Source organism: Protopterus annectens, chromosome 1.part2 (genome assembly GCF_019279795.1).
Source record: "Protopterus annectens isolate FY-2018-M chromosome 1.part2, PAN1.0, whole genome shotgun sequence".
Taxonomy (NCBI): Eukaryota; Metazoa; Chordata; order Ceratodontiformes; family Protopteridae; genus Protopterus; species Protopterus annectens.
In genome coordinates this window covers 530,341,917-530,369,865 of record NC_056727.1, presented here as the reverse complement: position 1 = coordinate 530,369,865, position 27,949 = coordinate 530,341,917, and the positions used below count along the sequence as shown (strand labels likewise).

At 40.1% G+C, this 27,949-nt stretch overlaps 1 protein-coding gene across 1 annotated transcript in view; it reads right to left on the bottom strand.

The window, feature by feature from the left end:
* RDH13 (retinol dehydrogenase 13) overlaps positions 1–27,949 on the bottom strand; it is a 407,557-nt gene that overhangs the window by 292,401 nt on the left and 87,207 nt on the right. The window contains exon 3 of the mRNA XM_044057463.1: positions 10,125–10,280. Coding sequence (XP_043913398.1) covers positions 10,125–10,280 — 156 coding nt within the window. The remainder of the gene's footprint in view (positions 1–10,124; positions 10,281–27,949) is intronic.

Genomic DNA, 27,949 nt, shown 5'->3' with positions numbered 1-27,949 from the left:
AGCCGGGGGTAAAGTATCTGGAGTAAGACTGGATTCCATAAAAGCATCATCTACAACATCCAGGACAGGGGGGTATAACTAGAGGCCTGTGCTGAGGCAACTCTAAAAATTCTCAGTCTCTCTTTTTGGACTGAGGGTAGTCCTGGCATTCCCAGAGGAAATGCTCTCTTAAAGTATGCAAGATTTCACCAAAAGAAAAATCCTCTGGAGAGGAGGCAGAGGGAATGGATTCCTCTGCATCTGAATCCTCATAGGGTGATAAGGGCATGTCCTGATAATCATAAGAATCAGAGTCATCGGACTCCTGGTCTGTAGAATCAGAAGGAAACTTAATTCTTTGTCTCTTAGCAGGGGAAGGCTGGCTTCCCATAATTAGGGTAATAAGGTCTTCAGCCATTCTAAGCATTTGTTTTTGTGGCATGGGAGCTTGAGCATGTGCCTTGGTCGTCGGTTTTCTAGGCGTAGTGCGTACTCTGAGCCTCAAAAACTTGGTAATTTTAACTAAAAATTAAGTCGGTTTACTTCGAACATCAGTAGGTCGGAATACACCCTCAGAAGCCGGTGCCTGTACAGCGGCTCCGGACCCATCCAAGGTAGAGACATCCACAGGTTCCATAGCCAAAGAAGCATCTTGCGGCATACCAGACACAAAATGGGTCTCAGCAGAGGCCTGTGAATCTGTAGAGGTGGGCATTAGGGCTGCAAAGGTGCCTCACTGAGTACAGGCGGACTGGTGACTAGCTTAACGGAAGCGTAGTCGGCAGTTTTGGACCTATGCGGTCTGCTCGGTCTTTATCCTTATGTTTTTTCGGAAGATCGGTAGTTGAATGGCTTATCAAAGCCATTTTGGAATATGGAGAACAAGAGCAAAAGAATTTAGTGACAAAGATAGCCCGACGACGAATGGTTCCGGAGTTAAACAAGGCACAAAACCGACAGCGAGGGACTTCATGGTCTGGGCCTAAACAGGTGACGCAGTAAGAATGAAAATCTCTGTGAGGTATTTGCTTTCCACAGGCAAGACAATTGTTAACTTTTTCTGGCATTGGTTAGAGCAAGAAAAAAGGATCCCCAACGGGGTACTTAGCTTTAGAAGACTTCAGGATTGCAAACTTGAAAATGAAAATTTCAGGTAGTGGCCGAGTCACTTGCAAACTGTTTCTACTTTGGGCTCCTCCTCGGCAAGAAAGACTGAGGCAATGGCGTCAGTTGCCTGTTTTATACCCCTGATGGCCTGACGTTATAGAAGAAGCGACAGCATCCGACACAGAAATCCTAAGACTCTGGTATTCAGGCCGACTGAGGGCTACCTGCAGGCAGATAACCCAAGTGTGATGACTGCAACAGTGAAACACGAAGAACATCCTTGAATAGACCCCAGATCCGCTTTGCTCTGGTGGGACTTTTGGATGACTATTTACTAAAAGCTTCTGAATTTTGACGGCTGCATCCCTTCTCTGAAAGGGTGGTGCAGTGGTTGCTTTGTTCCATGTCTGGAAGATGTTTACGATTTATATTTGGAGTTTCCAAAAATAGAAGTGTATAGCCTCTGGATATGACAACACCCGTGCGTCCAAGGTGATGGCTTCCCAAGCTTCTGGGTGTAGAGCCAAACTACAGACTGCTTTCAGAGATGAACAGTTTGGCAAACCCTCATAGTCATTGAAAAGACCTCCCAGAAAAGGCTCCATGGAAGCCCTGGTCTGTGGACTACACCTGCCATGAAGGTGACCCACATTGTGCTCACCCCCCCACACGTACACTGTTGGGAAACCTTCAGAAAGAGTTTCCTGAAAAGGTAGCTGTGCTTTCTAAAAGAGATGTCTTCCCCTTTTGGTTTCAAGAGAAGCTTCACTGAGGATTAGCAAAACACATTCCAACAGCAGACAGTATCTTTCCATTCTGCTCCCTCCTGGCCAAAGTATCCGTAGCCTTAGGCTCAAAAAGTAAAGAGCTACCAAAGGGGGCATTAATAAATGACACCATGAAGCAGTAAGTAAAATTACACAGCCTCATCCAAGAGTGGAGATGGATGGCAATGCTGGTGCCAGTGGCTCCTGACATGCCATCAGCTGCGTTAGACAGCAGATGCATGGACATGTTAGCAATAGACTGTATAGAGATGCTGTCCACCTAAGTCTTCTAAGACTCCAAAGTCTACTGTGTCTTAAGTACCCTTGACACTTCCGACAAAATATTGTGCTGAAGTCTGGTCAAGTGAGCAAGAAAGCCTAGCACCCTCAATGCGAACATGGCTGAGGGGTATTAGCACTTCCCCAACTGATTCAATACCAGAGACTCACTATTAAGGGGATTAACCAAGGAACTCTCCTCCAAGACATCCTTCTTAGTAGCCACTGCCTCCACAATTGCATCAACAGCTGGACCCTTACTCAAGTGTTTCCAGTTCTTGGGAAGGTCGAGAACCTTGTCTGGCTTCTTAGTGATCAGCTTCACTGTATCGGGTTCCTTTTACACCCTCCAGGACACTATGTCAATAAGGGCATCTAGAGGGGGGATGGGGGGACTACCTAGGCAGTGGATGAGCCCTCCCTGAAAGCCTTCAAAAATATAGCCTCCTCCAGAGATGAGGCTTAAGCAGTCCAACCCCTGCACTGGTGAAGCAGGTCAAAAGATTGCCAAAGGACTCATCATAGAGGAATTTTGGGAACCCCTCTCCTTCCTCAAGGTCAGTATCCTCGGAGAAGGATTCTTCAGACGAATCCAGGTACTTCCTCTTGCACTGCCTCTTGCTCAAAACTTCCCACTCTGAAGAATCTAAGGGGGGGTGGAAGAGGCAGAGGGCCTAGAAAGTAGGGCATACTGAAGGCTACCCAGGGTGGGCTGTCCTAGAACAAATTATTATGTCCACAAGTGCAGACATCGAAGATGGAGGGATACTGGTTACAGCTGACCACTCCCTGTTCTGATGGAAGAACACCCTCTCTACAATGTCAAAGGCTGAAACTGAAGCCAGCCATCTACAGCCTGCAGACCTAATATCAGAGGCTCTCAAGAACACACTGGACTCTGCAGCCACTCCAACCTGCCCTGACTATGAGACCAGACCGAAAATGTCAAAAGCAGAGGCACCGAACAGGAGGGACAATCCCGAAACCAAAATCGAACTTGACGTGGAAGCCCCTGTCTCAATGCGTCAGTTCTGAGGTCCACTTGGCTTAGACAATGCCAGAGGCAAGGAAACCAAAGTAGGGGTGGGAGCCGAAATCAGTCATGTTGTCAGATCCAACCCTAGGGGTGGAAAAGCAACCAGCTGTGATGACCTTGGAACCATAGGGCCCAAGGGAGGAAACCAATATTAATGGAGCCGAAGTCTCAGGTCGAGGGCCCAAAGCCGAAGATCAGTCCTAACTGCAACTGTGCCTGTAAACAGGACACTGCATCAGTTATTCCAAGTCATCAGGTCTTATAAACTCCTGACCGAACAGGATGGCCAAGCCAACAAAGACACTGACTGAGGCTTGAAGGCTATCCTACTGGATGATCACTCTGATGACTGGGTCCGAACCAGAGGAGCTTGGATCTGTGGGGGTGAAGGGGTTGGCATGGACTCTCATGGAGTAGAAGGAGAGAGGGGAGAAAGAAGTCTTACCCAATAGAGCCCCCTTCGACAAGAAAGGGCTCAGGACACTATGAGTGGGAGAAGCCTTACCTTTAGTTGGTGCCGAAGGTGATTAGGTCCAAGGTGTCAGAGTTGATAACAGAGCTAAAACCAAAGGGGGAGTCAGGGATCTTGGGAACTTCAGATTCAGTGGACCAGAAGAAGAGGGAGGGGGCAATCTTTCAAGTTTTCCCTTCGAAGGTCTGGGGTCCTTAGAGCTCTCCTTATGAACCTGGTCATCCTTATCACCTTTGATGGAAGAGGCTAGCAACAGTCTTTTTAGGATCAACTTAGCCCTTCTCTCATTAATACTGGGAGTGCCAAAGCCCTCATAAATAGCACACAGCAATGGAAGATGAGCAGCCCCAAGACAATGTACAGACCTATGGGCATCTTGAGAAAAAGAGCTTCTGACTATGCAATATACTGCTTAAACTCTTCTCCATACTGCTAAGACAAATGAGCCCTAACATTTAAGACACAGCAAACCAACACTAACAGCACTCTAACCTCGCTAGGTGAGAAAAGCCCACTAACAAGATCCACACACCTAACCTTAACAATCTGCACTAGCTAACTACAAGAAAACCTATACAAACAACTAGAAAAATACAAAAAATAGGGTAGAGGATAAGGGAATAAGCCAAACTACATTCAAAATTCACAATAAAAGATGCACTCCACTGAGCAAACAGCCAAGCTGCTGTCCAGGGAATGGAGACAATGAGCTCTGAGGTGATGTTACTTGAGCAGGCGATTATGGGTAGAGGAGGAAGAGCTCAGCAGGCTGAAGTCTTTGGAATATGGCCAGTCTCATATCAGAGTTGGAATCAATAATTCACAGGTGGAGGATGAAGCCTGACTAAGAAGACAACATCAGATCATCTTATGCTAAATTTATGACTCATCTAAAGGCCAAGTTCCTCAAATCAGACAAATGTCATTGTCTCTCATCCAACTATATCACCTACCCTAAGCTACAGCTCTGTGTCCTACTAGTAGCACTTTTAACTATCACTCATAATAGCACATTCTATTGCACTAATCTATACTTGATCTTTTAACGTAACTTTTCTTTCCAACTACTCACAAACTAACATCCTTTACTCAACTATCCTATTACTCCTGCTTAGACAGAACAGCTGTAATTATCACAGACACTTCACTTTCTTAATGACCTTTGCCTTGACTCACTGTAATTGAATACTACAACTGCATCTACTCTTTAAATTTTTGTTAGCTTATGGAAATATTTCACAAATACAAAATTTTCTATGTTCTCTTGCTGTATCGCAATAAATGTAAGTCTAATTTTTTTGTACTCCTGGGCTGAGCAAAATTAGTTATTTTTGATCAATGTTCTATGTCGGAAAAAAAATAATAACGTTTCATATCACTTGTTTTTTTTCTGCCAGTTAAGATATTGTGATTACATCACTGTTTTCAGGCAGAGACAGTCTTCTCTGCCTGCCTCCACTTCCAAGGGGAGCATTCATAGCTTCTGTCTCCACTGCAAATAGTTGAGCACAAAGGAAAACCAGGACAAGGTGACAGTTTTGGCTGATTTGAGGTAACCTTAATTCATCTCCTGTACTCTAAACACTGAGTACCACATCCTGATTAATAAGCTTTAGCCATGACGGTCAGATTCACACAAGCTGCTGGATCCCTTATTTACCACATGTTGATCAAACTCTGAATCTGTGTTGTTTTTAAATATATGTATATGTGTGCAATACATGTATGTGCATATATATATATATATATATATATATATATATAAGTATGTATGTATATATGTATATAATATGCATGCATTAATGTAAATATACATACATACATATAAATATACACATGGGTCCCTACCAGATTACTGAAGTTTGAAAACTTCCAAAGTTATATGATCGGGACCATATGATCGAAGTTTTGGAACTTCTAATGGTTTGAATGGGGATTGCGGTACAGCTTGGAATGGGAAATTTACCCTTTTCCGCAATGCAGTGTGAATTCGGAGTTGATGTATTTAATTAGCAAGAGGGGTGGGGGCACAGCCACTCACGTGGTAAAAACATTAAAAATAGAATTTTTTTTTTTTTTTTTTTTAATGTTTGAAGTTATAAAACTATGACCATATGGTCTCAGCCGTATGAATTTCAAAGTTTCAGAACTTCGATAATCTGACACAGATCTATACACATACACACACACAAAAAAAATACATACATATATATATATATATATATATATATATATATATATATAATATATATATATATATATATATATATATATTAGGGTCTATATTATATTGCACACTCACAACAGTGAACGACACACTCGACCCCATGTAAGCGAAAGCTTACAATGTCGAAACCTCAGAACAGCGATTTTTTTCCACTGGAAAAAAATCACTGTTCCGAAATAAAAAAAAAAAAAAAAAAAAAAAAAAAAAACTTTAAACCATTACATAATGTGGGGGGGGGGCTTTGCCCCCCACACACCCCTACTTAAATATACCAACTCCAAGGTTGCACTACAGTGCCAAAAACGGCAAAGTAACGAAAGTGACCAAGCACATTTTTTTCCATTCGGTGAAAAGCCGCTTCGCTATTTTGCCTTTTCACGCTTTTCGGTTCAATGAAGACGTATTCAACAAACTGCGTCTGTAACATCGTCATAGAGAACATATATATATATATATATATATATATATATATATATATATATATACATATATATATATATACACACACACATACACACATACATGCAGTGTTGGCCCCATTATATGGTCTTGGTGCCATCTACTGGACAATGATTCAAATAATACAAACCAGATTTATATTCTCCTGAGAAATGAATTTGCAATTACATTGTATCTTTACCTACAACTTTGCAGCAATGTAAAAAAAAACTGCAAATCAAGAAAAAAGAGTGCAACAATCTGAATTACTTTTAAAATGATGTTATTTTTAACCATATTCCAACAATCATGCTAAAACAATAAGCAAACGCCACATTACAATGACAGCATGCAAGTTTTAGAGTTCATGTGATTATGTACTACTTTTTATCCACTTCATGTTACTGCATTAATACTTATAAATGCAGTTAGCTGTGTGTATAAATTCTACTCCTTTTAACCATCTCTTTGAGACATTTTACTTTTCCTTCTACCATGCACAAATATTTTACTTCATATGCCTTATGGTCCAGGTCTGGGCTAAAATGTACTGAAGACTAGTTCACTAACAGAGTAAAGAGACAAATAAATAACCCACTCTAAATGGAGAAACAGCTTTTGGACCTAAATCACGTGTAAATCTGATACATGACTGTTTACTACAGAGTGGTATAGGGTCCTAAAGTTTCAAAAGCTCAAACTACTGTCAGCACCAAGATTATGGGCACAATATACTTATTTCAGCATTTGGGACCTCCCAAGACTGGCTTTGCAAGAAACACTGGGGGTTGTAACATTTACGATTGATTGGTAGGCATATGCTGTTCTTCATTTACAGAGGTCTTATAGTTTTTACCCCAGAATAAGGAAGTTCTGACAACTTCCCTGTGGCAACTGGTGTAAGTTAATGGCCACAATACAGGTGAGAGAGGGTTCTAATCTAGGTGGGAAGTTGGCATAATAGTTAATGTATTTATCTTACAAACACAAAGTGCAGGGTTTGACCCTCACTTAGGGCTAATTGGCTAAGCTTAAAATGGCTCACAAGGGCAGTTAGCCTAGCACTCTAGTACTAATCTATGAACTTTAGATAGGATTAGAAACAGGAAAGACAATACAAACAGTTAAAGGACCTAAAACAAGTAACAAAGAAGAAACCTCTCTTGCCTACCTTGTCCAAATCTTTGGAATCCTTATCTTGTAGCAAAATAATTGCTGCTGTATTCTTGGGGGATCTTTGCTGGACTAAGGATTTCTCATTAAAAAAAATCAATACCTGGGTGCATTACTATGCTATTACTCCACAATGCCAGTGGTCTGCAACAAAGGGCATTTGACTTCACAATAGCAGTCAGTAGAATCAGAAGACTCCAGGCCACATAAACATTTCTCAGGATGGGTTCAATGGTAGGGGGTGTGACGGTGTGAGGTACTGCCAGCAGGGTAGCACATGCCAGCATAGCTAGCTGAAATTTTGTAAAGAATTATATATCATTTGAATATCAAATTGATTTTTACAGATGTAGTGTGCCCTGCTGGACAGAAAAAGAAATATACATGTATTATTGTAATTGTTTAAATGTATATGTTTTAACAGAGAATACTGGAAGTGAAGAGGTTAATACCAAACTTTGAAAATAGTTTTTAATTAAATTACCTGGCTTGTGCCATAAAGATTGTATCTTACAGTTCTCAATGCAGCCACAGACAAAAAAGTCTGTACTAGGAAGATTCCTGCATTGCCATTGGGGTGAACTAATCACTACTCTGGAAGGGTGGAGGTTTGAAATTGTTTTATGACTTCCAGGAGCTGCAACAGGTCATAGCAAGGCTGTGTGTGTGTGTGTGTGTGTGTGTGTGTGTGTGTGTGTGTGTGTGTGTGTGTGTGTGTGTGTGTGTGTGTGTATTATTGACACACAAGTGCTAATCATGACAGCTTTTAACCAAGGGTGGTAGCATGGACCAAATTTATGGGATGTCATTCTGTAATCCATCAGTAAAAATATGTTAATATTAGGCAGGACTGAAGTCTCATGGCACTCCTCTTTTGGAACCTGACAAGGAAGGACCCCTCACCTACTTCATCTTGCCTTGCTCCAAGTGACCAGGGAATAGTAATTCTTCAGATCAGTCAAGAAAGTATAGTGAGGTTAGTTAAGTACTGTTTTTTGTATATGTGTGAATCTATTCGTGTGTGTTATTTTAATATTTCCTGTGGTTGAAACTCTCTTTATTGTAAATAGATAGTTAGCATTTTCATGTTGTTTTATTATTTATTATTAAATATATTTAAACTTTTCATTGTGGCTGGTACTTTAGAGAATATTTTAACCTTTGAGAGTACTCATATCTACTTGGGGACTCTGTGGCCACCCCAGAAAGCCTTACTGCTGTCGGTCAAACTACTATTTGTATTAATATTAACTTCACTTGGTATAATTGTGTACCCTTGCAACACCCTTAGAATAGCTGGCTGTGGATTGTTTGGTGGTGGAGTAACTACCTTATAATCTGGACAGAAGGGGGCATAGCTAATAAATCTGTGCCAGCCTCTCCCAGGGGTGTGTGTGTGTGTGTGTGTGTGTGTGTGTGTGTGTGTGTGTGTGTGTGTGTGTGTGTGTGTGTGTGTGTGTGTGTGTGTGTAAAAATCAAATCTCAGAGTGTGTGGGCCAGCTGCATGGAGCAGGGACACAAAGCACTGGTTTCACAGATAGGGTGCTGGAGGACTTGGCTTAAACAACCGGCTGAAGACTCAACCCTACAGCTGTGCCAATGGGGAGTCTTATTGGAAATCTAGAGAGATAGAGAGGGAAAACCAGCTCCTGGGCTGGGTATGTTCCCTGTGTGCTCTTAAGGGAAACTGTGCTTGATGCAGAGAGCTGCAGCTGGCAATACCGGTGTATCAATTTTTTTCCAAGTGAATACCCATCTCCATTGTCAGTGGTGAGGATTAATGCTCCTTGATTACTAGTCCAGAGCAGGGATATCAAAAGGGGAGGGGGCAAAGGTTCCTCATCCTTCTTCTAAAAAAATGTAGCTTCTTTTAGGGAGAAGAAAGAAGAACTACAGACTAGTCTAAAGAGGACTGCATGTGCCTGAGCATCGCTTGCCAAAGGAGGTGTCACACAAGGGACAGTTACAGGGAGGATAGCTCTCATTATTCGTGTTGGTCTCAGAAACAAGGATGACTTAAGTATACCCAGAATGCATCTTCAAGGACACAGTGAGGCAAAGAGGACAGTGAGACACTTTTCTGATGCCAGCTCTACGACAGGGGGCTCTACGTACGTGAAGTTCAGGGTAATGACTGAATGAAAGGCAGATGATGAGTTTCACATGACTGGACCCTAGTACCAGGGGCAGTGTATACTGAAGGAAGCACTGGGTCATAAAAATCTTTCATGAGGCCTTGTGATGGTCTCAAGCCATGCACCAAAAGGGAGATGCCTGAACCACAGAAGAAAACTCACACTGTATACCCTAATGCACATGCATGTCTAATGTAGGGACATCTCCCATAGTTCGTTTGGAAAGGAAGGACCTGCAGGAGTCTCCAGTCTCCGCAGCTCTGGCAAGTAAGCCCTCCTATACCACAGCAGGCATGAGCAGGAGGTCTTCATATGTCTAAGGGCAGAAGCTAATGAACTTCCACAGCTGTGTACAGTCAACATTACCAAAGGTTGAAATCCCAATAGTAACCCACTACAGAGTGACTCTGATGTCAGACCTACCATTTTAACTCTGTGTATTCAAAAGAAGAGAAGCAAGAAAGATACTCCATCTCAACTGGGGTGCTTGGGTATAACTTCTCCGCCTTACCTTCATTTATCTTCTTTGCAAACTCCCGGACAGACTTCAAAGATGATAGGTCAAGGTAATGGGCATATACTTCATGGCTTAAAGTTTTTCCTCGAATTTCTCTGGCTGCATTTTCACACCTTTCCATATCTCTACAAGCCATAATTATCCGGCCACCTTAAAACAAAATAATACAAATGAAGAAAGCACTCTACTTTAAACACTTAACTGAAGACAACAATCATTCTTCACTAAATAACTGTTATCTAACTATGCACCACTCATCTAACTCGGCTGTAGTTAATCTGGTCAGTATATAAGCTGCTGTCCAACAAAACTCCATTTCAAGATAAAGCAGCATACACTGACACTGGCTTTTCCCAACAACCATGAGTTTCACTGTAAGGTACATAGGACAGTCATCTGCTAATACCGGCCTTCAAAAGGGTTCAGTCCAGTCAGACCAGTAATAAAAAGCATAATTCCCAGAGTAAGTCAGGATCTGCCATATATAAAATGTGTGTGTGTGTGTGTGTGTGTGTGTGTGTGTGCGCATGCACAAGTGTGCATACACACGCATGTGTATAGATGTACTAATTATAAACACACACACAGACAGGAACACACACACTTTTTTTTTTTTTTTTTTTTTTACTTCAGCAGTATTCACTCCTGTAAGAAGAGTTTAAAACATGTTAGGTACTCAAGGTGCCCAAAATCATTTAGAAACATAAAACTGACTCACTTATTTAAACATCTATATTGATTAGCCAATGTTACAAGCAGGGAAAAACAACCATTACTTTCACTGTTCTGCAACCAAATTACTTGTAACTATGACCCAATTCTGTGTTGTAAAGTGATGAAACTCTGATTATATCACCGCTGTCCTGTGGTGGAGAATAGGAGTGAGCTGCCACTTCTGGTTCATCCATCCTTCAGGGTGGGAGGGTGGGGGGTTCACTGCAGCTCTGGCTTGCCACAACAGTGACAGAGGGAGCATTAGGTAGTCATTCTGTGGAGATCAAGTATAGCAAGCCCTCATTAATGTGCAAGTTGCATAATAAGCAGAGGGTAAATCAGAGTGTGAATGCATGCTTTCTCTCAGGGAGCAGCTATAGCAAAGCTTGGAAGAGCAGTCACAGAGGAGGGCAGTGCTAAATGGAGAGAGATGGTAGACCACCACACAGGGCTGGCAAGCTGAACAGTTTCTCTTACCTCAACTGGGGATTCCCAGGTCTCACTGCCATGGAATGAATGGGTCATATGGGAGAAGATATAGGAGCTATTGAGCTCAATCAACTGGATACGGGTAGGGGAGCCATTGAGCTCAGTCCTGTGGTGGTGATTGGGATGTTCAAAAAAACATGACTGCATTTACCTGCCTTACACAGTACGTCCATTGCTGATGCTGTGCTCCAATCACTAACCATATATCATATCAGATATTCATATATATCTCAGATAAGGAAAACCAAAGATGCTGAAAAGTAAGGAATGCAAAACAGTGGTGCAGCCAGTTCTTCTGTATGGTACTGCAACTTGGGCAGCAAGCACAGAAGAGCAGCTGAGGACTCTACAGATGATGGAGATAAAGTGCCTGGAACAAGTTGTAAGATGCATTCTCTGGGAAAGATGAAGAAATGGTGATATCAGGGCAGAAGCCAAAGTAGCGTCAGTTGCAAAGGTCAGACAAAACAGATTACAAATATTTAGATACCTGTGCAGGAAAGAAGACAATCTGACAAAGATTTGAGAGACAGGAAGAAGGCAAGAGGAAACAAGGGCATCCAGCAAAGCAAAGAGATGGCTAGACTGTGTGACAGCAGACCTGCGACAGTCAGGCATGACTACCTAAGAAAGTATGAGAGTGGCACTGAATCGAAAGAGATGGTTACAGCTGCACCCCAAAGCCATGTGAAAAAGGGGGCTGACAAGAATATATCAGATAAGAAAAGAGGGTAATGTAATGTTAATTGCTGGTGACTGTTAAATGTTGCTAGGACTTCTCTAAAATTCTTCATCAAAACTACATATATTAAGAATGCAAACGGGAAAGTCTGTATCATGAAAAACAAACTAAAATGCAGAACTCATCTAACAGATAACAGCCTTTAGGTTCAGCTGTGCATGCCTTTAGTCTGTGCCCACTGGTTTTTGATCCCATTTTTCTCTCTCACCTTTTCAGCAATTATTTATTGTTCCTTAAGCAAGCCCTTTGGTATCTCTTAGGACCTGCGAGAGCCTTTTTCAGCTGTTTAGAGTCTATAATCTTCCAATGACGTCTCTATATGAAACATGACAAGACACAGACATATACATGCACACACTCCCATTTGCATACACCGCAACGTACCTACACTGGCAGTATGAGTGGGGTGAAGCACTGCACAAATTCTCATCACTAAAATGCATAGGTGTGCAGACTAAGGCTGCCATGCACATTTTCTCTTTTGGTGTCCTGTCCTGCACAAGATGTACATAGTACAAGCTTCTTTAAACTCTGTATTATACAAGGTTCCTTAACAGAAAGGGCTCCAAGAAGCTCAGGGACCTCATCAGCGCAGAATATACTCATACATTCCCCATATTAATATTATTTCTTCACACACAATCTTGCTGTGTTATTGTGCAGCAAGGCTTCAGTGAATCACAAATTCTTACATACTATGCATATCTACATTCTTTGTACATAAAGTACACAAGCAGTAGGTGTGTAATGCAGCAGACCATGGAGGAGCCTAGCCCAATTTCCCAATTGCCTCACAGCATTATCTAGTTAGGTGACATGCTCAGTCACACTATAAGCGAACAGAGGTTGACAGAATTGAAACTATGGATCACATAAAGCTTCACATGTTATCAGCTCATAGTTAGAACTGCCAAACAAGAATAGTCTGAGGATGTATGTCTCAAACCCACATACCTGTTTTCACAAGTCCAATGCACAAGCACTACATCATGGCTGCACAAGAAAAAATAGGCTCATAAGTAGCAGACATGCAAACCAGGAGATCATTGAGCAGACTACACCAATTTCCCAAATGCCCCATAGCAATGCTTATTTAATTGCCTTCCTTAGTGTGCGTGAAAGCTGGCAAATGGAGGCTGAGTGACTCAAACCATGGACTACATGAAGCAGCTCATTAACAATTCACAGCCTTAATCTTCTGCATGAACTGTACTGGGTGTGTGACAGGCAATAAGTAATCCAACAGCTGACAGAACACATGCTTTGAAACTGTACAAAATTAACAAATGTGGTCAAAGTGGTCACGTGACATTTCCTCCAGGTGCTCCGGTTTCCTCTCCACATCCCAAAGACATGCTGTAGGTGGACTGGACACACTAAATTGACCCTAGGTGTGAGTATATGCATGTGTGTGCCTTCTGTGGAAGGTTGGGTGCTGGGCTGGCAACTCGACACCGTAAAACTCCACTGCCAATTGTTCTGCGGACTGTTGTTCTGCTGTGGTGACCACTAAACAGGAAAAGCCAAAAGAAGTCGTCATCACAGAGGTCAAGAGTAAAGGCTTAATACATTACTACAGCCATTCCTACCATAACTTTGTGATCATATCATACATGAACACATTTTCTAGCTACTAAAGTGTCTAGCAACCATATATACAATTTTAATGATTATCCATTCTTTGCCAGAAGGATATGGACCCCGTAGGGGTTATTTATACAGATGTCAGGGACATAATGTTAGGTTATCTGTACACACCTGCATTGGTTTACCTCAAACACAGATACTTTGTTGTGACTTGGAAGGCATGGCAGGTGGCTGTTGTTAGAAGTATGTATTTAGACACTTTTAATAGTGCATGTACACTTCTGCTTATTAGAATAAACTTTCCTTAGTTAGAACTCCCTACCGGCCAGAGACAGAAACAACTTCCTAACAGGAACGACTCCCTAAAAGCTTAAGGTTTTCACATAATTCACCTTGAAACAGAACACAAATGATCTTATCAACAGACTGCATGACATCAAACAAATTAGTATTAACATCAACAGACTGCTTCATGGACAGGATCTGAATGGCACAAAAATGTGTATATAAAGGACATTAAACGCAAATGGTGTTAGATCTGGTACATGTAGGAACATGTTTGTTCTGAGGTAAATGGAGAATGGAAATTTATCATCCGTACTTGTAAGAAAAAACTAAACCTGAAACATTAAAGCTGTAAACTGTAACAGTACCAAATGTGTCATCTGTTACACAGACAAGTTATTTTATGAGTAACTGCGCATGTTAATATAGTGCTATAAAGTAGAACGGCCTAAAAGGCTCAATGCATTAATCAGACTTTGGTTTCAGCAAGCAGTAGCATTATCATAAATAACTTTCAGTGGCAAGCCTAGTCTGTCTTCGAACACAGGGGAGTGAGTGGAGCCTTGTATAAGGTCACTACAGTAAAGGCACAGTAACTAACATTTATATATGTGACTGAGTCCTGAATAGGAGCATTTCAGTTTTTACAGTTTGCAGCAGTACAGTTCCCAGACGTCTGGTCCAGAGTGAGACTACCGTGCAACAAGGTCACAGTGCCATAAATTCTCCAAGTCGGTGAATTCCCAGGTTTCAAATATGCAACTGCTAGCTTTGTTTCACCAGTTTTTCAAGTAACTACAGAAGTTTTCCAACCATCTACATTAACCAGACTGGCCATCTGTGTCCCTGTGGAACTGGTAAGAAATCTTTTTGTATTACATGCAGTATGGATGCCGTTAGAGAGGCTAGTAAAAAGAGTTTTACTCAATGTGCCAGAATGACCAGATAAAATTTGGGAGAGATTACAGAATTGGTATAGGCAACATACTGGTAAATGTAAAATCTTATTAGGGCAAGTTGATGTAAACGCACTAAGCAGATACGTAGCAACATTTGACTGGTACCTTCAACAGAAAAATTTGTGGTATGACAGTAAATGTTTATTCTGTGAATCATATGAAACTGCTTTCTGTGTATAATGCCATAAAAATACAGTGCCGACCATTGTTAAAAAGTTAATTTGTGAAGAAACATCTTCTAACGATAAAGAACCAGAAAAAGGGAGTATTCTTACAATGTTAAGCAGCTATGTCCTGTTAATACGGTAATTTCAAAGCTAGAACAACTGTCAAATCACTTACTGTCAGAATCTTCTGTAGATCTTATTATAACCTTTAGAGTATGTACAACAGTGGAATGAAGCTACTATGTAAGAAAAAAAAAACAGATAAGGACAGGAACAGGTTTAATGATAAATTGACACAAGAGTTTAATAAAATCCTGAGAGACAGACAGGGTGAGTTTAGAGAGTTCAAAGATGCCATACAAAAACTGTCAAAAGTACATAGGGGCCCTGCAATCAAAAGAAGAGCCTCTTGAATGCATAAGGGCCCTGCAATCAAAAGAAGAGCCTCTTGAAAAGTATCATAAAGCCCATAAAAATTTAGAAAAATAAATTTCAGATCTTAAGCAACAGTTACACAGCAAACAGGATTTGGCCAGTGAGGTTCATGATAAACTAATACAAGCTAATGTCTGAACAGAAGAGTTAAAAGAAGAAATGGAAAAAAATAAAGCCAGTTCAAATCATACAACAGGGAACTACAGCTGATCTGTATACACAGTCCAAATTGTTACAAAGTTTACTGGAGTGGAATGATATGAAAGGCATATTTTATAGCATGCTTGCATTTGAAGAATGGGTAGCATACACAGCAGGATCTGATGTATGGACAGATGCATTACTCAGACGCTTCTGGATTTGTATTCCCAAATATTTTAAAACTTTCATTCAGTTAAAGCAAAATAAGTTAAACAGTAAAGTAGGATGTATGCAGACGTTCTCATGGCATACACAAAGGGGCAGCCTCTCACAGCTAAGCTGTCTGACACCATCTCAGACAAATTAATGAAACAAGCTGAGCACTTCAGACTTGCATTTCAGATAATATATCAAAGCTCAGACAGGGATATGCAACAACCAGAAATACAAAAACAGTTAATACATTGCTTTTAGAGCATGTAAAAGGGGCCCAGGGAATATTAAATGCATTTATGAAGAAAATTCAAATGCCCTTGCTGATTTGGTACAAAAACTAATGAGGGGATGGACTGTGGCCAGTGATGGGGCATTATATTCACACCATATCTTTGCACTAGGAGAAAGGGTTGAGCCATTTGAGGTAATCAGTGAAGTAAAAAAGCGTGGAAGACAATGGTGGTGTGACCAACCAGCAGCTCCTGTTTCTGTATTCCTAGCACCAGGATCAAATATAGGGAATAAACAAAAGGTACAAACATGTTTTTTCTGTAAAAAAAAAATAGGGTAAGTCAAGCAAGATTGTGATCATTGCAAGGCTTGGCATAAAAAGAAGGAAGAAGTGGGCGTGTTTCCAAAAACAAGCCAAAAGAATCACAAGACAAACCAGAAACACAAGTCAATGCAGAGACCTTACAATGCTGGTTAAGACAGCTACAAGGATCATCAATACACAGGAAAAGGAGACGTATGCCCCATAGATCGTCATCTCTAAATATGAAATACTTGGAAGAACAGGCAGAGGAAACAGCTAGGTGGCAGTTAAGTAAAGAAATTGAAAAATCTAAACATGTCGATCACTTAGCTACAGAGGAAGATGACAAACAAAAGCATGCAGTGAGCCACATTGCAGCAGACAATAAAAGTGAGGATGAGTGGATTCTCTTAGAATAGGGGTGTGCCCCGCCCCGGTAACTTTCCTGACTACCTTTAAAAAGGGCCGAGATGGATGAACACGGAATGATTTCTGGGTAGAGTGGTCACTAGTGCAAAATGTCTTATTAGACACAGGAGCAGCAGTATCTGCCACAGACAGACAGTTACCTGTAAATCCTGCAAAAATGTTTGCATTCTGCATTAGTGGCACAGGATGCTATGCATTACGTAGCCAAGATGTAAACATAAAATTTCACCAAGGAGGACAGACATGGAAAGGTGCATTTTTAATGTATCCATCTTGTTCAACTACCATTACTGGTATGGATATTTTGGGACCTTTAGGCATAGTAATTGCTTTACCTAACAGTTCTTTGTGGATAGGAGACAGGGAAACGGGAGAGGTAAGTGCAGGATGCTGTGCAATCTCTCTACCTGAGAAACCTGACAAGCCTACAGGACATGTAAATACAGACAGTGAGGATATGGGCAGCATTTACAACAACAATTTCCAAACCTGTGGTCCAAGGGACCCAGCAGGCAGGGTTTAAGGTCAAAAGTGAAAAAAATTCAGTTTATGGCACAAGAGGCTAACTTTCTAGGTACTATCATAAAACCATCAGGACGGTCTCCTTGCCCAATGTCTGTGCAAGGTATCTTACAAATGGAAAAGCCATTAACAATAGCAGATTTTCATAAATTCATGGGAATTATGAATTACAACAAAGACTTTAGAGAGGATTATGCAGCTGTGCCTGTTCCTCTATACAAAATGTTGCAGGGACAAAAGAACTCCACCCTTTTGCAGTGGGGACCACATGAGGATGAAGTATAAGCTACAGAATTAATAGCACCCACACCAAAGTTGCCATTTGTGTTACAAGTAGCAGCTGGAAAGAAAACATTATCTATTGTACTATTACAGGAATGGCCACATGGTGGTGACAGCAGGATGGAAAAAAAACATTACGTCCAATCACTTTCTGTAGCCGCAAATGACTCCAGAGGAACTGGGCTACCACCCATGCATACAATTATTAGCCATTTACTGGGGTATTAAGCAAACTGAGTACTTAACCATATTTTCTAGCATTAGAGTATAAATACCACACCAAGCAGTAAAAGCTCCGATAGGCAATTTTGAAATTAATAAAATCACAGATGGTATTAGCCAAGCAGTCTTTGCAAAACAGATGGCACTTTTCGGAATGAAAACTATCACCATACAGACAGGGGGGCAAATATTTGTCAAATCACATGGGATATGAAGGATAACTGCTTAGAGAAAATAATGACACCTGATGTACAATTTTTGGCATCTGACTTTGACCATTTCAAACAATCTGTCTTTGTAGATAGAGCACGGTTTTGGGATAAAGGTAAATATTGGACAAGATTTGCCGTAGTTGAGCTGAATAAGAGGCAGTACTGTATGTGCTTAAATATTACAATCCTGTTAACATTTTCTCAGACAGTGCCTATGTAGTAAATTCTTTAAGACGCACGTGGACACTTGGATAAGGCGAAGATTTATACACAGTGCAGGCAAACCACTGTGACATGCCGAAGTATTAAAAGACATATATAAATTAATTACAATGTCAAACCAGCAAGGGCAATACAGTATCTTAAAGGTAAAAGCATATCAGAAACCGACGAGTGAAACTTTCAGGTTAAATGCATTAGCTGACACATTAGCAAAACAAGCAGCACAGAGTGGAAAAGAACTTCCAAAGTATGTATATACTGACACAGAAGTCAGTGCCGTAAAAGAGCCAGACAAAGAGTCAATTGAAAAAGACCTTATAAATATTCAAAAACAACAGGGCTTAAAAGAAGAAACTGATCAGTGCATGCTAGCAGGAATACTACCAAAGGAATATTATGCATACACTACTTCTAAAGGATTGCAGCTGCCATATGTGCCATTTCAGTTGGCATGACAGTTGGTCAAGTTAAATCACCAAATACTGGGACATCTACGTGCTCATAAATTATGGGCATCTCTATAAGAAAAATACTGGAACCCAAGTTTAAAAAAAAGATCTGTAGGCTAATTGTAGAAGAATGTCTAATCTGTTTGCAGTAAAAGTAAAAAAAAAAAAAAACTCAGTTACATCGAGTACAGCCAGCAGATGGGCCATGGTATGCAGTTCAAATAGATTATGTAGGTCCCTTGCCAACAAAAGGGAGGTTACAGATACCTACTAGTAGTAGTGGTGGATGTCTTTTCAAAACGGTAGAGGCAATTCCTACTAAAACTATGACAGCAAAGGCAACAGCAGGAGCTTTATGGAAAAATATTTTCTGTCATTGGGGATGGCCGAGAATTATAGAATTGGACAAAGGTCTGCAGTTATTAGTGACCTAATTAAGCAAATGAGTAATCTGTTAGGAATTCAGCAAAGATTTCATGTCCCTTATCACCCACAGTCAAAAGGAATTGTAGAGCGAATGAATCGTACGCTCAAGGAGCGCCTCAAAAAAGCATGTCTTGAAAAGGGAAACATACAGGTGCAACATTTGCCAGACATACTTATTGGCATAATGGCAACACCTAACAGTAAGACAGGAATATCTCCTGATGAAATCCTGACAGGAAGAAAAATGGCATTACAGTTACCTTTTGATCTTGACACACCAGACGGTAGACCTATGTTAGAAATCAGTAAGCATCAGCAATGGTTAAAACACCTTAGAGAAATATGTGACTACAATGCAAGAGAGCAAGCTTTCCATCTATGGAAAAGTCCTAATATTATGCCAGAAGAAAGCCTTCCCTGTGGAACAAAGGTATTAGTAAAAATGTTCCAGGCAGAAGGACCATGGGATAGCAACTGGCAGGGACCTTTTGAAGTAGTGGAACAAATAGGTCCATTGGTGTACAAAATAAAAGGTAAAAAGAAAAATAGAATGGTTTTAGTGCATAGAGATAAAATGAGAGTATTCAAAAGCAGTAAAGCAACAGAGTCACAAACGTGACATGCATGTATTTTCTTTTCAGAAAAATGAATATGAAGCTGCTTAAAGTGCACCTGTTTGGAATACAGAATATCAAAAGGCAGACAACAGCAAATGTAAATAATTATTTAAAAATGTGTAAATTTAAACATCTTTTAGTTAAGCCAATATCTTGTTTTTTACAATATTCTGTAATTCTATAATAGCACCAGGAATAGCAGAAACTCCAGTAGAAGTATACATAAGTAATAGTACCAATATAAAGTTGTACTGGGCAAATGATACTACAAATAGAATTCAAGGTAATTTCTCTTGTCAAGAGGGACAGAAATGTCATGTTGGAAACCTTTCCTTAGACTAGAGTGTCACAGTCTGGGTAACAGCCAGAGGTCAAGCATAAATTCAACTCACACAGTGTGAAGCAAACACATCTTTACAAAATAATACTGCAATGAAATGGTACATACTACAAGGGAAAGGGCACTCTTTCAGTTTTACACTGACTGTGTAAACAGTACTGCAGACGGAACTAAAATAAAGGTACAAGAGGGAAACATACTGGTCTGTATTAATGATTCAGTAATCATTGGAAGACAGCCTTGCCTTTTTGCTATCAAGACCTTTAATAATAATCCCACACCCAAGTTTGATTAAGTAATCAGGGTACCACCAACATGTACAACAGTGGGACAAAAAACAGTAGTATACTTTAATATCGCATTCCCTTCTGACACTACTGGTTGTAGAAGACGAAGAGCCTGGTACAATACTCTTTTTGGGGGAATGGGAACAGGCCTAGGGACATTAAACTCAATTGATATAGAAATACTGGCAAAACAGAATAAAACTGACAGGCCAGGATATCTCACAAATTGTACATTTACAGGCACAATAGTTAAATACCAAATGGACATCACAGAAAAAAATACATACATTTTCAAAAGGATTTCTTACAGCATTTCAATGACTCTTTAAATAGCAGATTAGGGTTTGATGTTAATGCTACTAAATTTGTTGACTGGACTAAATGTAATTTACAGTCCTTGTATGTACAAATGCAAAAAAATTGAGTTCAAATAAAATTTATGTCCAGCAACAATTCTGAATATGTGTGGAAGACCATGCTTAACAGATGTATCCAGAGTACTAACTGGGTTGAAATGCATGGGCAGCAAACAGTCTGCATGAATACATACTGTACAGGAAAAGTTACACATTATAATGTAACAAGTTCAAAAATAACGTGTCAAGTTGTAGTTTTACCACTAGTTTTTGGACCACCATTATATCTGTACCAGTATTGGTTACCCCAGCTAGAGGGAAATTATACTGATTTATAAAATAAAACTCTCAAAACTGAGCATTGCACTAATACAGCTAATGGACTGGTGAGTGGTCAGCACTCACCAGTATATGAACCATGTTTTCAGCTAATGGACTGTTGAGTGGTCAGCACTCACCAGTATATGAACCATGTTTTTTACAACATTCCGTAAATCTATGTACATGCACAATTTTACCTTCTAGTTTTGAAATGTTCGCGGAGATAGGGCCACAGTTTGTATGTATTGTGACAAATCAAAGTTTACCATTTACTAAACAACATCCCTTTGTAGGTTGTCTTAACATCACACATTTAACCTAGCATAATATTCCAAAAACCAAGACTGCAATGCTTTACGATGGAATCCAAAAACACTGTCAATGATTAATATAGGAATTTCATTAGAATCATTACACAGTCATAAATGAAAGCAAACAGTTAATTCAGCAATTGTAAGAGATTAATAAAACAATCTTAAGTCATGAATTAAATTCTGTAATAGTAAAAAAATAAATTAATCAAGTTAGCAGAAAAACTGAAGCAGACACAGCCCATAATTGGTGGGAGAATTTTACAGGAAGGTCTTCAAAAGGAAGTGGTTAGACTGGATTATGCACCCAATTCTGGTAGTACTGTTTGTTATTATTATACTCACAGTGCGGAAATGTGTTTTAACTTGTTGTATCAAAAGAAAACTAAAGGTTGTGTTTCCTCATATGTTTTCTGTAAATCATGATGAAAATTATGACCTGACCAAAGAACACATATCAATGCAGACTGTCTGTGTGTTTTTAAAACAAAAAGGGAGAACAGTTAGAAGTATGTTTACAACTCTGAACTGAGATATACAAGTATCCTGTTTTTTTGGCTTCTTTATACTGATTATTGCTTCTAGCAATTTATATATAGCACTTTTTATTGCCTGATGCATATTTTTACTGTATTTTATTGCTATTAACTAATCTGCATGGGTAACTGATTTGTTTGTAGTTAAAAGCATTCTGTAGAGTCTCTTTGCGCCTTTATCTGTTTAAAAACTTTAATTTTGTGTCTCACTGCTGTCATAAAGATTTCTGTAGTGTTTACTGTCTAAAGAGTGTAGGCTAATAGCTTTAGTATTGTCCCAGTTCAGATTTGCTGGCTCTGGGCCCGTTTGTCCTTGCAGTGATTGTTCAGAGCACATGAACAGGCCATCTTGAATTAGCAGAAGCCTTTCTTTACCTTCTTGGCTAGATTGTGTTGACTGGCTGCTGGCTAGTGGGGGCTGGTTCTTTTGTGCTTTAAAAAAAAAAAGTTGTCTAAGGTTATATCTTCTGGTATTTAAGCCCTAACTTTGAGAGGATGTCTGTCTATACACAGTGAACAGAGTGGAGGAGGGGTGTTGACTACAACTCTGATCCGAGCTATATAAGTATCCTGTTTTTTTGGCTTATTTATACTGATTATTGCTTCTAGCAATTTATATATAGCACTTTTTATTGCCTGCTGAATATTTTTTACTGTATTTTATTGCTATTAACTAATATGCACTGGTAACCGATTTGTTTGCAGTTAAAAACATTCTGTAGAGTCTCTTTGCTCCTTTATCTGTTTACAAACTTTCATTTTGTGGCTCACTGCTGTCATAAAGATTTCTGTAGTGTTTACTGTCTAAAGAGTGTAGGCTTAATAGCTTTAGTATTGGTCCCCCACCCTCCCTTCCTGTTGGTATCTTGTTGTTATACTTGGTGGCTTTGCAGTTGCCCGCCCCTACTGTAAATTTGATCTGGGACACTCCTCCCAGTCTAGTGTCATTAGCTCATCCTACCTAATACAGAGAGAACATTTATTTTATTTTATTTTACATTTGTTGACCGGGCTAGTCCAGCTGGATGTATGTCCATTTTCAGTGGAGGCCCGGGGAGAAAAGCTCCAATGGTTATTACAAGTTTAAACAAAAACATAAAAAGATAAAATGATGAAAACAAAGATGAAAAGATTATATACAAAATTGAGTTAGTACACGTAATACACATGTAAGAGGAAATAGCAATTACACGATTCATAATCAAATAAGTAAATACTTGCAATACAGAAATATGAAAAAACACAGCATGAATAATAAAGTGTCAAACGTGATAAAAAATATATATATATATTTTTTAGTTGTACAGTATAAATGAGATTACATATATGTACAAAGGTGATATGTAAGGGGGAACAATCAGGATACAGGGAAAAGAGAAGGAAGAAATTATGGTAGTGGAAAGGAAGGAGGAAAGGTCAATCAGGGTTGGTACAAGAACAAAACCAGTATTTATTAAGATGCATTTCCAGTTGTTTTTTAAATAGCAGAAGAGTGGACAAGGATGAGATATTGGATGGAAGTTTGTTCCACATTTTTCCAATCGAGTTGGAAAAAAGGCAGTCACCTGCAGAGTTATTGGGTTTGGTAATATTAACCAGTAGTTTGTTTGAAGAACGTAGGTGTTTCAGGTTATTGTAAGGAGTAAAGAGGTTAGAGAGTATTGGTGTTTTAGATAGTTGATATAGAATTTTGTGAGCTATTAAGAGCTGTTGATAAATAAGCTTGTTAGAAAGTTCAAGCCAACCTAGTTGTTTTAGGTTCAGACAGTGGTGAGTTCTAAACGGGGATCCTGTAGCAAATCGAGCAATATTATGGTAAGATGTAGCAAGTTTTTTAAGGTTATTTTTAGAAAGATTAGTGTAAATAGGGGAAGCATATAGAAGGGTAGAGATAAGGTGAGATCTAGCTAAGGTGGTCCGAGCTTCAGGTGTAAGGAAGGGTTTGATTCTATAAAGGGATCCAATCTTTTTGTTAACTGCTTTTATTGTGTTGTTGATGTGAGAATCAAAGTTAAGATTGTTGTCAATAGTTATACCTAGTAGCTTTGTAGTAGAATCAGGAGAAATAAGATTGTTATCAGTGGCAGTGATAGAGAAGTTTAGAGGGGAAGATTTACGGGTGGGTGAAAACAGTAATAATTTGGTTTTCTTGGGGTTGAGGAGTAGGGAACGGTCAGAGAACCATTGTTCAACAGTGGTAAAAGCTTTTTGGGTAAGAGACTGGAGTTCAGTTTGAGAGGAAGCAGTGCAGATTATAGTGGAATCATCTGCATATTGTATGCAGGTAGTGTTAGGGATAGCTGATTGGAGGTCGTTAATAAAGATAGAAAATAGAAGGGGACCTAAGATAGACCCTTGAGATACTCCTAAAGAGATAGGAAGGAGATTAGATAGTGAATTTTTCCAAAATACTGCTTGCTGACGGTTTTCTAGATAAGATGTAAACCATGTTAAGGAAGAGGGATCAAGTGCAAGAGATTTTAGTATACGCAGAAGAAGTTTGTGATTAACCATGTCAAAAGCTTTTGATAGGTCTATGAAGAGAGAAGATGATAGATTATTGTTGTTGCGGTTATAGTTGATGGAGTTGGTAAAGGAGAGTAATGCAGTGGTGGTGCTGTGGGAAGGTCTAAATCCATGTTGACAATTTGCAAGTAGGTTGTTATGGAGAAGGTGGTTAAGTAGTTGTTTGTAGATATATTTTTCCATGATTTTAGCTATGGGTGATAGAAGTGCTATGGGACAGAAGTTTGAAAAGTCATCAGAATTGCCCCCTTTGTGTAGGGGAATGATGTGAGATATCTTCCATATGGACGGGAAAATTCCTTAATTTATAGATCTATTTATTAGGATATAAATAGGATAGGCAGTGGCTTTGGCTCCTATTTGCAAGAATTCTGCAGGAAGCTTGTCAGCAGAGGGGATGGTGGGTTTAAGTTTTTGGAGCAGAGATAAGATAAAGGAGGTAGATACAGGTTGTAAGTGAAGGGGAGGAAGAGTATTTAAAGTCGGTGAGAGTAGTTTAGTAGTGTCTGGAGATAGGTGATTTGCAAGAGTTTTGATGGTGTTGGTGAAGAAAGAGTTAAAGTCATTGGCTGTTTGTGTAGGATTGTCTGTGTCAGAGTCCTGAGGGTTAGGTGTGATTGACTGACCTGGGGATAGAAGATTATTAATACTAGTCCAGAATTTTTTTGGTTCTTTTTTGGTGGATTGTTGTAATTTCAGGTAATAGTTCTTTTTAATCTGTCAGGATGGCTTTTTTTGTGCAGTTTCTAAGCTCTCTAAAGTTTTGATGGTCAGTTTGGTTCTTAGTAGACCGCCATCTATCCCAAGATTTATTTCTGAGAAGGATCTTTTGCTTAGCTTGGTTAGCCAGGACGCTATTTTTGCTTTGGTTCTAATGGTGCGACTTGGGGCATGATGATCTAGGATAGATAGGAATGTAGAATTGAAGTATTCTACTGCTTCATTTGAGAAGGCATTTTGTTACTCCTTTCTCCCTTTCTTACAAAAAAAATAAATTTGCCTGAATCTCCTTGTGTTCTGACTGTGCTTCTTAAACATTTTGGAAATATAGAGTATATTTTAGTGCATTTGTTATAACTGTATTTGCCTTAATATTGATACAACTCAAGTGCTCTAGGTTGCACTGAATCTGAATTAAGTGCGTTTTAGCTGCTTTTCTGTATATATAAGCTTCTTTGTATATGTAGACTAGCTACTTATTCTACTGCATTACTGCCTCTTAAATCATTTTTCAGTTATGCATTTGCCTTGCTTCATTTAAAAAGTTTTAAATTGCTAATTTTGTAGCGTTTTAATTGCATTTACTGTTTAGGACAACATAGACTGTGGTGGTGGTGCTGCGGTAGCGTTGTCGCCTCACAGTTAGATGTTGCCCATTCGATTCTCAGTTAGAGCGTCTTCTGTGTGGTGACATGCGTGAATGGGCGTTCCTTCATTGAAGGTTGTGCGTTATACCCGGCAAGTCAGTACGTAAAGATCTACTGCCAATCATTAACAGACCGGAGTTCCGTTGTGGCGACCCCTAACCGGGAAAAGCCGAAAGACACAAACTGTTTAGGACAACACACTCGTGTGTTAGCCTTTTCTGTGTTTATTTACTGTGTTACTGCATTGTTTAGCCTGTTTTAACACAAAAATACTATCTTGTTTGCTCATTTCCCACCTTTCCTAGCCAGTATAGTCCAGATCTCAAGCTTTGCTTGTCTCAGGACTTTATTTTCTGTGTTCAGAGCTATCCAGACCTTGCTGTGGTAGAGGGAAGTCCTATGCCTACCAGTGGGAGTGGTGAGCATTGTACTGCCTATATGATACTAGAGGAGTGGTTTCCAGCTCTGAAATTGTAATTTATTAGCCTTTTTGGGCTGATTTCTATCCCTTTCAACTTTCTGGCTTAAAAGCCCGTGTGTTTACGTATTTTTAGCATCGTGCAGCACCGCAGGGCTACAGTTAAACTATTCCAGGTGCCAGAAAGTCTGCTCTTTAAATTTTCCATTAGACCTAGCTGGTTTCTCAGTAGCAGCACTAAAAATCTAAACCCCTGTAACTAGCACTTACTCTAGAACCTCCTGGAAAGCACTAGGAAGCCTGAAACTGATACAAGCACTCAACTCTCCTTGTCAATAAGGATGCTTTGCCAGAGATAGTCGGCACCTGTACTGGCTAAAGCTCTTGCCACCCCTATAGTGCCCTTATTAGGCAAGGTTCAAAGGACAAAACCGCCGCCTTAACAGATACAAGCATGCAAAATCTGAAGGTAATGCTAGAAGTCTAAACCTCAAAATGCACTCTCTTGAGGCACTCCTATAATTGCAAAGTACCTTGCACAGGTAAGGGAAAACAGCTCTTGTACTTTACAAAAAAAGCACCTAAACAGGCATGTCCAAGGGTCAGCTTCCGGTGATTTCTCCTATCCACCTGGTGAATCTGGGCATACTGGGGCAATGCGGCAACTGCCTCATGTACACAAACAACCCTCTCCTCCTACCACCCAACACTACAACCTGCGAGAGATGCACTTACATAGCCAAACTGGAAGCAAAGCTCTCTCCGGCCAAGATTGAGCCAGACAATTAAGAGGAGAAGGCCAACACCTGCACTACACCTCAAGCAACACATAGCCCTTCAAAACCCACACCATCAACACCCACACATAGCAACACTAAACCCACATATGCAGAGACCCTTAACATTAACCTGCCCAAGCAACAAGGACCTCCGAAGCTGAAACGAAAACAAACACCAGTCACAACCAAAGTGACACATAGCTCACAACACCAGTGTGCCACCCAACAACAGCTTCTAAGGCAAGACAATGTACCCAACACTTTAGTCATAGGTGACTCTATAGTCAGGCACACTGATGTCCCACCAGGCTGAACAAGGAGAAAATTACAGTCAGCTGCCTGTCGAGTGCCAGCATCCGCCACATAACGCATGCACTCAAGTCATTCCACAACAAGTACAAATACGACTCTGTCACTGTCCATGTTGGAGTGAATTACTTGAGATGTACCTCCCTGGACTACATGAAGAGAGACATGGAAGAGCTCTCAGATCATGTGGCACAGGCAGGTATGACCCTAGCCCTGAGTATCATCCTGCCTTCGCCCAGAATGATACCACAGTATAAGGACAAAATGATTGCCTTCAACAATTGGCTAAGCTTCTGGTGTCATACAAAGGAGATCTAGTATCTGTCTGCCTGGGAAGACATAATCGACAAACCATGATGCTTTGCCAGAGATAGTCGGCACCTGTACTGGCTAAAGCTCTTGCCACCCCTATAGTGCCCTTATTAGGCAAGGTTCAAAGGACAAAACCGCCGCCTTAACAGATACAAGCATGCAAAATCTGAAGGTAATGCTAGAAGTCTAAACCTCAAAATGCACCCTCTTGAGGCACTCCTAAAAATGGAGAACATTGATATCTGTGCAGTAACTGAGACCTGGTTCAAGGCTCCAGGGAGCATCCCTGCAATACCAGGCTACAAC